Genomic DNA, 16,654 nt, shown 5'->3' with positions numbered 1-16,654 from the left:
TATAAATTAATCTCAAACTATAACTCTGAAACTTCTCAATTCTTCCTCCATTTTGTTCTCATTCACCCTCCAGGAAAATACTTGCAAACTGGTGCAAAGGAAAGTGATGTAAGTAAATACTACCTTTATCACTCCCGTAATAATAAAACACTGTTTTGCTGAGAGCACACCACCGTTTCTGCCATTCAAACCCCAGGAAGCTGTGATCTGCAAAAGGCAAGGCAGAGAGCAGGTTAGAACTACACATGACTAACACGACGCCATTTCCTTACCACATGAGGGAATTTCTGATAGAATTTCTGAGCTTCCTTTTACCTCTGACATCAGTCTGTATTTTCCATCACAAAGGACAAGCAATGGCAATGGATAAAGTCTGGTACAGACAGGGCCACCACAATTATGATTGGCCACCAAGCTTTCCCTACAGGGACAGTCTCAAAAAAGTCATCTGACTACATCGTCTTGATTTAGATAACCCATGGGATCTGCTTTTCTCAAAAGGGAAGGGGAGGATTGACGTGGATCGTTTCTACCACCTCTTTCAGCTTAAAAAGATTAAAAAGCAGCACAGGTGGGTTACAATCAGGTCTGCCGCGACAAGCTGCACGGCGTAGGGGCTCTCACTCCTTAAATCAGACCACCACCCCAGACACGGAAGTCACAGTTAGCGAGGCCAAACGAGCGGCAATGCTGAAGTGACAGACAAGAGCAGGTGAGGCAGCAGACATTCTGAACCTTAGCAGGCCAGTGTGTGCCAGTCAGATGCCAGGGGCTCACATGGGCTAACGTGAGAAACTCCAACCTTGAGAGCACAGTCATGGCCTAAGGCTTTCCCGGAAGACAGGGGCCGCTGCTCTTGAATCACTTACAAACAGCCCAGGTGGCACTGAACGCCACACCTCAGGCTTTGCCAGTAAAAACTCTGTAAAACTCAAGTGGCGGTTCATGTTTGGATAAGGTGACCCGCATTTTCTCACACCCTTTAACTGCCGTGAGTGTCCCACAGATATGTGTTATCTTAGGACAGAAAAAAACCAGCTTTTGTGTTTTCATTAGCTCACCTTTTCTGCGTTTTTCCAGGTAGCCAGCTTTTAGGACAAAAGGAAGGTCCTGGGCTGCAATGGGAGGAAACTGGTTTCCTGTAGGAAGTGAGAGAAAGAAAAATCAGCGGGTAATTCACTTTGGAAAAGTCTGCTGACCTCATTCCATGACACTCAGTGCATTAATTACTGCAATTACTCAAATCAGATCTGGCAACTTTACTTCAAATCCAGCCCATACACTCCCTTCTCTGAGTTAAAAAGAAAAAAAAAACAAAAACGTGTTTCTAAATACAAATGCAGTTGAGTTACCTCAAAAGGGTGACACTTTCAATCTATAGTCAATAAACACAGAACTGTAACAGATAAACACAACAAACCCCAGCTAGAGAGGTTAGGAAGTCCAAACGAACCACTCACATTTCCACTGCATTAGCTCCTCAAAAGTGTGTGCACATCAGCCCTGACCTGCATATTCTGACTCCCACCAACTGAAACAGTGATTCCCCCAAAGGCAAAGACAGCCTTTGTTCCTTTGTCCACATCAAGTTCTCTCCCGCTACCTGAATTCACAGAACAACCTTAAGTCAACAGTGTGCCAGTCTGCTCTATGATTTAGCTTTTCATAAGGCATTTAATTTAAGAGTCTAAAACTAGATCATCTAAAACCAGCATAAACAAACAGGGTATTTCTATGAAAAAAAAAAAAAACCCCATAAAGATTAAGCTGTAAGTTAAAATCAGAAACTCATGATAATACGTGACAGGATGTTTAGTAACTTCAGTGGTATTCTTGGAAATTTCCCCAACTCCTTACAAGAGTGATGACAGACAGACAGACAGATGATAGCTATAATAGATACGTAGATGAATAAATAAGTACTTTTTTTTAAACCATGTAGAAATTGTATTTCAGGGGACAACATTAAATTAACCATGGCATTGTGGAACAACTGGGTCTCACTGGATAGCAGTACCATAATCTTTGTACTCCACTGGGCAAAGATACTAACCCAAAACAAATGTTCTCTGGAGCCACTGAAATTGCTCAGCAGGTAAAGGTGCTTGCTACCAAGCCTAATGACCTGGGTTTGATTCCCAGGAGACACAAAGTAGAAGGAAAGAACTGGCTCTTGTGGGCTGTCCTCTGACCTCCACATGGGTGTGTGGACACATGCACACACAAAAATAAATGTAGTACAAGTTTAAATGTTCTCCAAGCTTCAAGAGGAAAACAAGTTAGTCTGAAGTAAAATATTTTTTAATTTATAAAAATTTTATACATATTAAGTATCTCCCCTCCATGTACTATAAGTGCTCAACAAGCCTGAAGGACAGAAGTCAGTGTGGGATCCCCTGGAATTGGAATTACAAATGATATAAGCCACCATACGGGTCCTGGAAACCAATCCTTGCCTCTTTGCAAACACAGCAAGTGCAGTTAACTGCTAAGCCATCTCTCCAGCCCTTGAGGTATTCACTTTACTGAACAGAAACAAGAGTAGATGGGAGAAAGGAGGGAGAAGAAAAAGTAAGGAGAGAAATTTGTTAGGGTGAATATATCACTTAACCTGGGTACTATGGGAAAATGGTTGATTAAACTGATAAATCACAATAAAATATAATGTCATAAGCAATATTTACCCTAATATCTCATGACCTCATGTTTCTTGAATATAATCTTTTTTTTTTTTTTTTTTTTTTTTTTTTTTTTTTTTTTTGCCAGAGAAGGAAAAACAAGTTCTTAACTGAAATTCCACTTTTATAAACCGGTATAGCTACTTGACCAATATCTAAGATTCAACAGCCATGTACACTTTTTATAAACAAAAGTACATCAGCGATAACCCCTTAAATATACATATATATTTAAGTCCTCAGAAGAACTTTATGATTGTGTAATATGATAAGTAGTTAATACTTTCTGATAGACATTTGTTATAATACATAAAAGCAGCAACTTTCCTTTTAAAACCTTGAATCCTCACATCACTTAGGCTGCCCACAATGGTCAGGAGTATGTCTTCAGTTAAGATTCATACCAGGCCAAAGGACAGAGGCTCTCCAGACCAATGACCACCAAGACAAGAAAGCTATGGCTATACACCTCTATACAGTGGGTAACAACAGAGAGACTCTGGACAACCCCTTATACTAGAACACCATCTCACTGGAAAGACTGATTCTGCACAGGTTAGACAATACTGTTATTCTCAAATTATTTCCTTTTCTTAAGGTAAAGACATTAAAAAGAAGAAATCACATCCTAACTAAGAACACAGAGAAAATATTAACTTGTGTTGTAGGGTACTCTATTTATATATAGAAATTATATATAGAAATATAGAAATTATATATAGAAAAACAACAGGAGATTGGTTAAAAGGCCACAAGCTTGATATTCTGAAGAAATTGGACTATATTTTAAGTGACTATTTATTTATTATGACAATCCTACTTTTCTAAAGCAAATCAAAATATTAGACACTGGAACTAACACCCTGTTCCCTAGACATGGTAACATGCCTCAGTAAGCCCAGCATAAAAATGAACTAATCCCAGCAAGGGAACTAAGCAAGGAGTAGGTTTTCCTCCAAATCCAGCTTGCAATCTTGAGGTAAAGGCCAGAGGACAGGTAGGCAGCAGTGTGTTAGCAGCATTCAGGCAGGGAACTGGCTTTGGCTCCTTACACCACTTCTACTGGGATGTGAAATCTGAAAACTTGCAAAGCCGGTGCAGAGCTGATGGGATAAAGCTGACCCAGACAGGCTACAGAGCAAACAGGTCACTGCCTGCTTCGGCACAGCTCACCTTCAACAGGATCAAAGTCTATCCTGGATCACAGCAACTTTTAGAAAGCTTGAAGTATGAACTAAAACTCAACACAAGCTGTGACTCTTAGTTCTACATTAGCTTCTCGTCCAGTTGCTTCTCTTATAGGAGCAGGTGTCGGGGATCAGAGTGTCTCAAAGACTTTTCACAAGAGCCATCTCGGATTCATTTCCTTCTCATACTTTTATGAGAAGGTTGGTAGCCAATTTAAATGCTAGACTTATGAGGAACCTAAAACCCCTTTTGCTATTCTACCATTAACAAGTCATTATGATATTATGGGCCTCATTGTTCACATTTTTATAGTTGTTCAATCTTGACTTCATGCAATTCTCAATCAGTTTCTGAGCCTTGCCTTGCTGACTACAGTTTTCGTTTCATTGCTTGGCATTTATATAGTCTTCGACACGAACACTAAACCTTTCAGTTAGCATAATCTTCCTACCACTTCCATACCATTAAAAAACCCTGTATGTATTGGAAAAGACAGGAAAGGGATTTTTTTTTTTTTTTTAAAGAGACTTCTTTGCTCACATGATCTTTCACTCTGAGTCAAATCTTGATCTACGCAAATACTCTGTCACCACATGATGGGACTATTTCCTTGAAACCCAAAAAAATTAAGGATAAACTCCTCATCAGTCAACCCTCTCCCCACCGAACATTAAGTACCTATGGGCAAATCCAAACCTTTTATCAAAATAATATTTTATTAATGTTTTGAGAATTTCATACAATATATGTGATCATATTCATCACCCTCCTATCTCCTTCCAGATCCACACACACCTCCTTTTGTTTGTTTGTTTGTTTTATTTAACTACCAATCTGTGCTGCCCAAATACTCCTGGGTATGGGACCTGCCCTGGACCAAGGCTGAGCAACCAGGAGTCACACCCTTAAAGAAAACTGACAGCAGTTATGAACTGTCAATAGCTTCTCAGCTAAGAGTGGGATTTTGTGTCCAGTCCCTCCAACCAATCCAGAATTTTGTCTGGTTTGAGCTCATGCAGGTCTTGGCATATCATTACAACCACTGTTGAGTTCATATAAGCAACTGTCCTGTCATGTCTAGAAACACCTTTTGTTGTAGTTTTAAGAAGAACGAAAGGAATGGAGGGAAGGAGGGAGGGAAGGAAAAAAGAAAATAATAGGTCAACCTCTCTATTGAATATAGATGAAAAATTCTCAGACTTAAACCTAATTCAAGAGCACATTACAAAGATTATCCACCACGACCGAGTTAGCTTTATCCCAGCGATTCAGAGATGGTTCAATATATGTAAATCAATGAATATAATCCACCACATAGATTCAAGGACAGAAAACACATGATCATCTCATTAGACTCAGAAAAGGTTCTGACAAAATCTAACACCTCTTCATGATAACAGTCCCAGAGAATATAGGGAACCAGGGGTCATATCTCAATATAATAAGGACAATACACAGTAACAACCCATACCTAGTATCTTGCTAAACAGAAAAAAAACCCAAAGAATTTTTAGGAATAAGAAGGTAGTTCCCCTCTGTCCTCTTCTGTTCAATATAGTGTTTGAAGTCCTAGTAAAAACATAAGAACAATAGAGCAAGATAAAAGAGGTACAAATAGGAAAAGAAAAAGTCAAAATATTCTTATTTACAGAAGATATGGTTCTATACATAAAATATTCCACCAGACCATTCCCCTGCTGATACATATATTCAGCAAAGTAGCAGGATACAAAATTACACAACAATCAGTAATCTTCCTACATACCAACAGCAAACATACCAAGGAAAAAAGTCAGGGAAACAATATCATTCCAGATAGCAAAAACAAAACAAAGCAAACAAACAAAAAACCAACAACAACAAAAGAACTCCAACAACAAAAGCTTGGAATAAATCTAAAGAAGTAAACGACTTGTACAATAAAATCTTGTCCACAGCCTTTTAAATTCCTTAAGTCCCCAAATTGAGGGAGATAGTGCTTCCTTTCACTTCTAAATTCCAAGGATGAGTCTAAAAACAGCCTAGTTGTTTGGTAAATATACTCATTTTAAGGAAAAAAATTATCCATTTAATGCTTGTTTTATATTTGATGCACATCGTAAAGGCTTAACTCTTCAGAGACCACCACCTCACTCCACATTGGGAACACTGTCCTATTCATCCATCTATGATCACTTGTCTAGCTTTTCTTAAGAAACGGCTTCAGAGGCACTCAGACCCCTTGGTAACTCCAGTCCCAAAGGATCTGATGTCCTCTACTGACCTCTGTGGACAGCAGGCATACATATAGTGCAAAGACATACATACATACAGGCAAATAGTCACATAATAAAATAAGTAAGGCTTAAAAAGAACCTGTTCTGCAAATCTGTAACCAAGATGGGCCACTTAGCCTCTGAGACTCAAGTTTCCTCATCTAAAGCATGAATAAACTCATGTCAAATGAACTCTAAAGCTGCCTCAGTTCTAAGACTCAGGAATTAGATCCATACCCATGTTCTTCGTATGCTTCAACAAGGACTTGGGTCCAAACGGCTTTACTATCCAACGTGGAAACTGTTCCTAACACATTTTCTTTTAGGCAAAGAAACTGGTGATCTCTCTGATAGCCAAAACAGAAAGAACTGCCTTATTTTCATTGCAAAACTTGATTTCTAAATCGATCTTAGCCTGAAATATCTGTAAAATTAGGTATATAAATTAACTTTTATACTCTATATGGGCAATTTGGACTCTGAAATTATCTTACCATGTTTTGGGTAGCAAAATGAAAGCTACTGCACATTCAATGGACATATCAGTCAGTAGCCTCTGGTGACTGAAAGGTTTCACACAATCACTCCACAGAGCCCGCTTTCTTATCACATCCTTCTTCTGGAATGATGAGCTATTCGTACAGAAGTGCTGGGAACTGGGGAGGCTATTGTGATACTTTTTTTGAACTGAAGAAAGAAGGGAAGGGGTGGCAGGAGCAGCTTGCAACCCAGCTTAGACACAAAGATAGAGTTTACAGTTCTTAGAATTCCCAGGTTAAGTGACTGCCATCTGTTAGTGGACACTATGTAAAGTAGCAAGGCACTGTGAAAGCCACAAAGCAAAAACTGACTCACCATTAGGACAATTTGAGTTTGCCTTTATTAACTCTACCTCATGAAATGAAAATTCCGAGAGCCATGGGAATTCTATTACTCCCTCAATCAGTCTATTTGGGACCAAAGAAGACAACAGTTATCCATGGTATAGTTAATGCACACAGAAATGCCCATGAATATGATCTAAGTGATTAAGCATTTCCTCAAAGGCCAGCCAAAAGTTTCTATCTTATGCTAAATAGTTGTTTGTAGCTGCTATTCGTTTTCATGGATATCTACCAAAATATATAAAATTCAAGTGGCAAGAGGCCAGAATAATTAAGAGAAATCTGAAATAAAGTATGTTCATCAGTAACCGTGAGAGTAACTGTCAAAAAAGGTCATGGCCAAATTACACTGTCCACTGGGTCCCACTACCTGTCTCTACCCACTTAGAACTGTTTCTTTTAATTCAGGGAATGCACATGTCTAACCAGAAGGTCAACTGAAGATTGTGGTTTTAGGTAAATATGTAATAGAATTGCTGTCCCTGTCTCAGAATAATAAAGGTTTACTTAGATGTTAAAGACTGTAAGAGTTCTGATTTTTTTTTTTTTTTGCCTAAAAACATAGACTGTTACATATAATATATTTATAGTAGATGAAATTTGTTTCTTACAGAACTTAAAATGCATTTTTAATATTTAAAATCCAATTAGTGATTTGTGCAAATTCTACAAAAAAATATTCATGTGTTTTCAGGGATAATAATACAGAATCAAACACTTAAAAATAAAAATAAACTGCACTTTCACTTTAGAGACAAAAAATACGATTTTGTGTGTTAATGGTATCAGGAACCCTCTATGTTTTTCTATTTTGGTCAATCTACAAGCTACATTTTAGTATTAAAGCTTTACATTTTACACACAGTATCTAAGTCAAATTTCATCTTCTACATGGAGTAAACTCTCAGCAACTTTTATATGACTGTATCTTAATCATTTGCTCTGTGCAAGAAAAATTGAATTCGGAAAACAACAGCCTTTCAAAAACCAACACTGTCTAAGCATGGAGAAAGCAAGACACAAGTGGTGACGACGCACACCTTTAATATTATCAGGTAGGTGAATCTCTGTGAGTTTGAGGCCAGCCTGGTCTACAGAGTGAATTCTAGGACAGCCAAGCCCATACAAAGAAACCCTGTCTTTAAAAACCAAATCCCTGCAAAAAGATATAAGCTTAAAATGGAAGATACTCATTTCCTAAGTTACAAACATATCTAAACATACTGAAAATTCCCACAAGCACTCTAAATATTATGCAATTCAATTTATACAATTATCACCTGAGTTTTAGTTTAAGGTCTTCACCACCACACCAAAAGCGAGGCAAATATGAGAAGGCAGTCAGGCCTTCTATTCGTGATCTTTAACTAATTGCATGTGAGGAAGCAAGTTAGTAAATCCCACTAAGCTTTTGTTCTCAAATCTTTGGGGAAAACAACAGAGAATTATCACATAAAATAATCCTTTTAAAGAGCTGGGTATTATCATTACTTGTAAATAGCTTATTTACCATAAATCCATTGTTCTTCACTTAAAAAAAGAACAACTACAGCAACAAAAATTGAAAAGATAAACCACTCAGAATAAAAACTCAAAAATTAAGCACTTCTTTTGAGATAGAATCTAACCCAGCCTGGCTTGGAACAGACTATGTACAAGAGGCTAGCCCCAAAGGTACCATTCTTCTGCCTCGGCCTCCAGAGGACTGGTAGGAAGGCATCCATCACCATGCCTGGCAGAAAGCTAAGCACTTTTATTTCCATTTCATCTACAGGTATCCATTAAAAAAAAAAAACAAAAAACTGATACATGAAAAAAAAAAAGTCCCTTATTGTACTGTATATAGAACTGATTAGGAGAAATGAAACCATATCTCAATTAACTTATTAATCAAGGATTTATTAGTGATCATATGCACATTCTCCTGAATATTGCCTAAAGTAGGCAATATAAAAATAAAATTCAACTTCACTGAAAAACTGTCAAAACTATTTTAAAGGCCAGACGTTCATGTATAAAAGTCAAACTAACACAAAAGTTGGTTTCCATCGTTCCTCTCTATTTCTACATCAAATACAACCTTCTCCATATCTCCACACTACAAAATTCACTCCTTTAAAAAAAAAAACACACTATAAATAGCATGATGACAGATAGCAGTACAGTTCATAAAAACAGTAACTACAACTAACATTTATTGAGGCTTGACAATAAATTAAGCATGGTATTGTCATCATCTCATTTCATTCAACCATAATGTCAACATCAGTTCTATGTTACCAGTAGGAAATCAAGGTCACAATAAGTATAGCCAGGATGTCAAGTCTATAAAACCTACCTTCTGAAATGCTATGTGGTGTAATGAAAGAATGCCATCTATAGAAACTGTTACTATTCTATGACACTAAAGGAATCATGACTGTCTAACATCAATACCTTAACAGCAAGATATTTCTAAGTTGTCCTGCATACAAGATCCTAGAGCATTTGTTCCATATTCTTTAAGAGATTAGGGCAGTTTTGCTCCCAAGCATATGAATGAGAATGGTTCCCATGGGCTCATATATTTGAATATTTGGTCCACAGTTGGTGGAACTATTGGGAAATTCCATAGGAGGTATGGTCTTGTTGGAGGAGGTGTGTTTCTGGGAATGAGCTTAAAGGTTTCAAAAAGTCCGTCCTTTCCCAATTAGCTATCTCTACCTCATGGTTGAGTCTCAAGATACGAGCTCTCAACTATGTTCCAATACCATGCCTGCCTGCCTATGCCATACTCCCTGCCATGATGGTCATGGACTCTAATCCTTTGAAACTGTACACCTCAAATAAACTTGTCTATGTATTGCCTTGGTCAAGATGTCTTATCACAGCAATAGAAAAGTAACTAAGATAGCATCTTTTCAAAAACTTCCATATTGTTTTAGAAATACATAAACACAAGCAAATCAGTAAAAAGGAAACTTGTATTTTTTGGATGGAAAGGAGGTTTTTCTGTATGTGGATCCCTCTAGCAAACTGATTAGAAGAAATTACACACAATTTGGACTTAATTCCTCTTCTTTCTACTTGCCCATGCTTTATTTTTACATAGGTCATGGGATGATTTGTTTATTCTTACATCTATTTCATATTTTGTGTTTTAAGATATAAAACATTAAAATGTAAGAAAATTAGTAAGTTCCATAATTTCTAACATTTTAAGAATTTGTTTTAGTCATTACTTTTCCTACCATGTACACACACAGTTTTGAGTTGGTAGCATCAGAAATAGTAACATACAGAGTCACGCCACTCAAGTACAGTACAGTTTATGGTTTTGAATTTGCTTTGAAGAAAGAGAATGGGTACAAAACAACTGTCATCCTATTTGCAATTTCCAAAACAATCTCAGGATTAAGAGGTGGTTACAGTAAATTTGTTCTTTTTTTTTTATGTTAAAAAAAAGAAAGAAAAGAAAAAAGAAAAACATAGTTGGAAAATAATCAAGCATGAAATTATCTTATAAAAGGCCAACCATGGCCCGGTTAGGAGCCTCTCTATTCACAGCTGTACTCTGATCACTTGGTAAGTGGACTTGATTATCAGAGCAAACCAGTCCCAATGGTTCTCATGTTCAGCCATTCATTACCTGCTTCCCTAAGTAGACAGCCCCTCTTTAGCATTTCCCTCTTCCGTTATTCAAAGCAATTCTGGTGGCATGCAGCATCTCCCTTAAAAAAAATAAAATTATAACAGAGCCTGCCTGGGTGGCCCATGCCCTTAATCTCTACACTTAGGGGGTAAAGACAGGCTAATCTCTGTGAGTTCCAGGCCAGCCTTGTCTACAAAGCAAGTTCCAGGAGAGCCAAGGCTGTTATACTGAGAAACCCTGCCTCAAAAAACAAAACATCAGGCTGTATGTTTTTCCTGCCCTCTCTTTTTCACACACATAATTTTTCCATGTAACAAAAGGGCCTCACATAATTCTCTTTGACCAATATGGTATAAAACGCATGCTTCCTTAGTTATCTTGACTATTGATTCAGTAATATTTTACCTCATACCCCATGGAAGTTTTCTGTAGCTCAGGATATGACGTATTTGAGAGGGCAAACAGGAGATGTGGAAGGAGCAGGACAGGCAGCAAGTAATCGAGGAAGCAGTCACTCCAGGGGACGTTAATGCTACAGGGGTCCAGGTGAACAGTATGCGGGAAACCCACACAGCCTTCTTGTAATTATTAAACATCAGATGAAAATAGCCAAGGCACACACAAAGCGAACTGGAGCTACAAATGTCATCTATATTTACTAGGAAAAGGAAAAATTCAGTCCTAAGCTTTAGTCATCAACATGAAGCAAGAAATACACATTCTCGAGCCTGGACGCGGAAGGCAACCATGTCCTAAGAAGGACACATGACTGGCTCCTGCTATGTCCTCAACAGCACTTTCACAGTATATACAACAAATACTTCAAAGGGCTGTTTCATATAACACCACTCCTATCTGACCAACAGCTAATGCCAAAGCAAAATTCAGTTTAAAAAAATCCTATAGCATATAAAACCCAGGCAGCCCAGGCACGTAGCTCCCAAACTGTTTTATATGAAACTCAAGAGTACGACCACAATGGAGAGAATGAGACTGTGTCTTCATAGTCCTGTGGATAAGAATCCTAAGAACTCGACTAAAAACCTACCCTACAAAATAAACCACAGTGCCTGTGGCAGAAAAAAAAAATGAAAATGCCTATCTAGAGAGGGTGTGTATTTAAGTGTACACACATTTTACATAAAGCAAAACCAGAGAAATATAATATAGAAAGATCTGTACTATACAGTGAGATCCCTACTGATTGAGTGATAAACACAGCAACAGAATACACAATCTAATACATTTTGATATGAAATACAGGTTCTGTATTTTATGTATTCATAAGATACGTCCAGAGCTGCTAGAAGTTCTTAAATCTAGGAAGTGGGCTGTTTGGGGCAAGGTAAAAAACATTTTCTTTATTAGAATAAGGAATTACCTATTTTTACATAATTTTTAAATAGAAAATAAAATCAGTATCTTAAATAATTTCAATTATTAAAATCATAACCAGGCAACTACAACAATACATGTATGAGATTTGATAATATATGTGTAGGTTTATAGTATAATACTACAACATGAAAATGTGTTCATATATATTTGTATACACACTAAACAGTTAAATCTTTTTGTAAGTAGCACTATGTGAGAGCGTACACACAGCCAGCTGTCTTTAGTTAACCCACACCTCAAGCATCCACACAAGGGCCACTATGCCCTGACGGTGCACCCTCTTTACCATCCCTCCAGGACCACACCCCTTCACAGGACAATTAATAGAAATTGTTCAGCTCCACCCTGGAGACACATCTCAACTCTCTAAAAATGTTTCTGACTGTAACAATAAAAATATCTGAAGAAAAACAAAATATCTGATCTCCTAAGAAGACTAAAGAATATTTTTTTTTTCTGAAAGATAATTCTTACTAGTGATTTTTATAGCTACTTTCAAATTTTCATTTTATTTTCAATAATTTTTTAGAGTGACATGAAAGTAATGAGCTTCATTCTGGCATTTCATTACAAATGTGCCATGACACTTTTTAGTGGTTTTAATTTTTTTTCCTAAAATAAAATGAATTTAAATTTGCTGACATAAGTTGAACTTTCCTAATCTGAAAATCTGAGCTACAAATTCCAAACTTTTGAGTACTATGATACCACATGTGGAAAATTCCACACCTGCCATCACAACACAGGTGTAGCAGACTGTATAAAATTACCCTTGGGTTATGTGTATAAGGTGTATATGAGACGTAAATGATTTCATGTTTAGGCCTGAGTCTATGTCCCAAAATATCTCATTATTTATGCAGAAATATTTCAAAATCTAAAAGAAAAGAAAATGGAAACATTTCTTAGTCTCAAGCATTTTGAAGAAAAGTTATTCAACTCATTTTACACAAATAACAAAATGATCTATGGTTTTTGCTCTGTCTCAACTTAAATGTCTTCAAACTTATGTGCAAGTATGCATTAAAATTTGTGCCAGGCTTTAACTGGTATTCCAAACTCCATCTGGGAAATGAATTTTATAGCTAGGCCATAAACTTCTAAAGTCCTGAAGTTTTAATAGATATGCTGACACAACCTTAACCATAACAGTTCTAGCAACTGCTGCGGTAATAAATCTGCCTGTTTCTATTATGCCTGTGACAAATCCATTAATATGAATGATGTCCACTTCACACAGCACACTCCACAGCAACTGCACAAGTTATGTCATCTCCATTCTGAGTAGCAAATCAGTAATCAATATTTGTAAAAGCAGCAGCTAATCCTTTGTACAATCACTGCTTCCGTGATTGAAGAGTTTGTTCAAACCACAGTTAATCCCTCTTCATCTGCTTGAGCCTTCTGTTCATCCCAGCCTCTTACTCTGCTGGCTGCAGCCGATTAATACATCTCCACACGCTAAACATGACCTGACAATTGACACAGGGTAGTGCTGACAGGGTAAGCTCTACAAACACTGGCCTTTCAGGAAGAAAGGAAACCTGAAATTGAGGTTCAGAAACCCAAAGTTTACAAACAGGCTTACTACTGCCTCCCCAATGACATTGCATGACTTACTGAGTGCCAATGGTGTGAGCCCCTGATTTGGATGTGAGCAAAACTTCTAGCTGGCTCTAGAATAAACTGGTTTATTCATAAAGCCTGTACTGTTTTATTTAACCTTTGAATAGAGATGATCAGGTGGCCAAGGAGAAAACTACTGGGAAAGTCCTCAGGTGTGACGTTAGAGTGACGGATGTTAGCTCTTCCAAGCGCCATGCTGGCAGAAAATCTCACAAAGAAAAGGACCTTACTGGTAAATGCAAAGCTTTTGATGGGGAAAAATAGACACTTTCATACTGAAAACTGACTCCCAACATAATAAAAACATTCTGCGATAACAGAAACAGGAACTCATAAAGCAAAAATTTACGGATCTCTAGCAATCCAATCACTCTTAAGGAAAATATTAAATTTTATTTAAAGTCCCAACATAAATTTCTGTAACAGTTATTTCAACTGAGATACTCCATGCAATCTTAACTGAGACTACTTCAAACAAAATGCAAACTCATGTCAAATTAAGAGCACAGTCTAGACCTAGAGAAGAAATTATTTTCTAAGCCAAGATATGGAATGAAATAAATCTTTATAAGACAACATAGACAGCTCCTTTATATAAACTGTTTGTCATATCCAGTTTAAGTGGGATAGCCACCATGCTATTACTAAAGTCTTACATTTGAAGGAGAGTTGTGTGCAGCAGGAAGTCAAAAGCATGGAGGACCTCAGGAGAGAGGTCAAGTACTATCATTTGCTTCAGAAAGAAAGGCAAGGTACTAGAAGTTATCACAGAACTTGACAATAAGGAAGCTGTGCCAATTTGCCCACATTGGAGACGGAGCATGGGCAAAGCCTGTAGTTAAGGATGAAGTGGGAGGAGGAGGAGCCAGGGAGAGAACCTGACCTTTAAAGAACAAAATAAGGGTGCAGGTCAGAGGATACAGCCCCACGACAGAGGGCTTGGGCTAGTGTGCACAAGGCTCTGGTTACACTCCCATCCCCAACAGAAAAAGGTTAGCAGTGACTGGAAGAGAAGGAACAACAGTCAGGAAGGAAAGGCTTTCCAGTGCACCTTCTAATTCATCACTTGCAGCCAACAGTCCCTGTTTCTCAATAAACCATGCTTTAGTTCAGTGCGTAGCTTACAAAATAAACCCCAACACTGTAACTTAGAAATCTACTAACTTTAATCTCCTTTAGTAATAACAGATTCGTGTGTAATGTTAAATAATGAATAATAGGTTAAAATGAAAACTAGAAATGAAAAACTTAAGTTGATACATCTTATGCACTGCATGTTCTAGATGGTATATTGAGTATTTTAAGAGTGCAATACTAAAATCTAATCGCCTTTTCACATATTAGGCAAAATAATTTGCTACTCAGTTGAAATTGCTATAAAAAGGATTATAGACATTACTAAATCCTACAAGATAGCCAGCTCTAATTAGCCTTGCTGAAGGAAGCTGAACAAAAAGACAGCAATATTACTACTTCAATATTATAGGTGTTATGTCCATGTCAAAAATATGTGTCAAATACCTAAGCAGCAAAATCTGCCAGTAGCTAAGAAGAATAAATTTCAAAATTATTTTGAACCATTATGAAATAGTCATAGGCCACAGCAAACAATGAGTACTTCACACCATTTTGAAATACTGGTAGTCCCTGGTATAACCCTGATATTGTGAGCTGGGCTTTCGCCACTCAATCTCAGGCAGGAGGATCATGAATTCAAGGCCAGCCCCAGCAACCCAGCAGTACTCATCTCAAAAAAAAAAAAAAAAAAAAAAAAAAAAAAAAAATTTCAAGTTCAAATTATGTAGGGCTTTTAAAATATATCATATAAACTATGTTTTTATGCACAGTGAAATATTTTAGCTTTCTTTGAATCTCCTAATGAAACTCCTTAAAATCTAGACTCTAGATAGTGTAAAATGCGTATATAATAAACAGACTGAACTAAAAGATGCTAGAGTAGATGAAGCAAGAGTTTAAAGCAACAGTGGTGTCTATAAATAGTTTATGATTTTGTACAATTAAAGTCATTTCAAACAATAAATATTTTTTACTGAATAAATTTTTTTTGCAAGAATATAATTTGTAACTTCTTTCAAAAGCCCTTCATGTAGGGCTGTAGAGACGGCTCACACTGAATATCATGAGGACCTGAGTTCAAATCTTCAGGACCAATGTAACAAGGAAAGCCTGGTCTCAAGCATGCCTGTAATCCCCGTGCTGTTGGGAGTGGAGAGAATCAGTGGGACTTACAGGCTATTAGCCTAGCTGAAAAACCTAAACTTCAGGCTGAAGGAGAGACTCTGCCCCAAAGAAATCAGGTGACAGAGGAAGACAATGATGCTCTCCTTTATCATCTCCTCACATGCACACAGATATACATACCTGTATACACACAACACAGAGATCACATACAAACACACCACTGTCCCACACACACACACACACACTCACACACACACACACTCACTCAAGTGTGCATGCAAACTTTCATGTTTAGAAACCTAAGTAATCAAATCATAAACTTGCAACACAATTTGCCAATGATGATGCACAGAGGGCAAGTAACACTGGCCTCACTGTGTACTCTGAGTTAACTTCCTGGGACTCAGGCACTAGCTCCTCTGTAGGTATAAGGAGTCTGAGCAACTGAAGTTTCACATATTCTCAGAGTATTTTATCTTAAGTCAGAGACCTCAGGCTCACAGGTATTTTTTTCAATGATGTTTTAGTAACGCTTTCTGACTGAACTGTCGTCATAGACTGTTTGCATTTTTAATTATGCTAATAAAAATCAATACTATCAAATTTGAAAAATAAATTAAAAGAACAGGACTATCAAAGTTTTTCAGTATAAGAAAGTCTCAAAAACCAAAAGGGAGTAGGAAAGGAAAATGTGGCATATTAAATAATAGTGACCAAATACCATTACAAAAATTCTCTGTAGGGGCTGAAAAGATGGCTTAGCAGGTAGAAGCACTTGCCACCAAGGCTAAT

The 16,654-nt window shown here is 37.3% G+C and overlaps 1 protein-coding gene across 2 annotated transcripts in view; it reads right to left on the bottom strand.

The window, feature by feature from the left end:
- Skap2 (src kinase associated phosphoprotein 2) overlaps positions 1 to 16,654 on the bottom strand; it is a 147,519-nt gene that overhangs the window by 57,207 nt on the left and 73,658 nt on the right. For both annotated transcript variants that reach the window (XM_051202830.1, XM_051202828.1), the window contains exons 5-6: positions 1,062 to 1,139; positions 124 to 207 (exon numbers count right to left, since the gene is read on the bottom strand). In XM_051202830.1, the coding sequence (XP_051058787.1) occupies positions 124 to 207; positions 1,062 to 1,139 (162 nt within the window). The remainder of the gene's footprint in view (positions 1 to 123; positions 208 to 1,061; positions 1,140 to 16,654) is intronic.

Source organism: Phodopus roborovskii, unplaced genomic scaffold, assembly GCF_943737965.1.
Source record: "Phodopus roborovskii unplaced genomic scaffold, PHOROB, whole genome shotgun sequence".
Taxonomy (NCBI): Eukaryota; Metazoa; Chordata; class Mammalia; order Rodentia; family Cricetidae; genus Phodopus; species Phodopus roborovskii.
The sequence above is the reverse complement of the archived record's forward strand: the minus strand, read 5'-3'. Positions and strand labels throughout refer to the sequence as shown.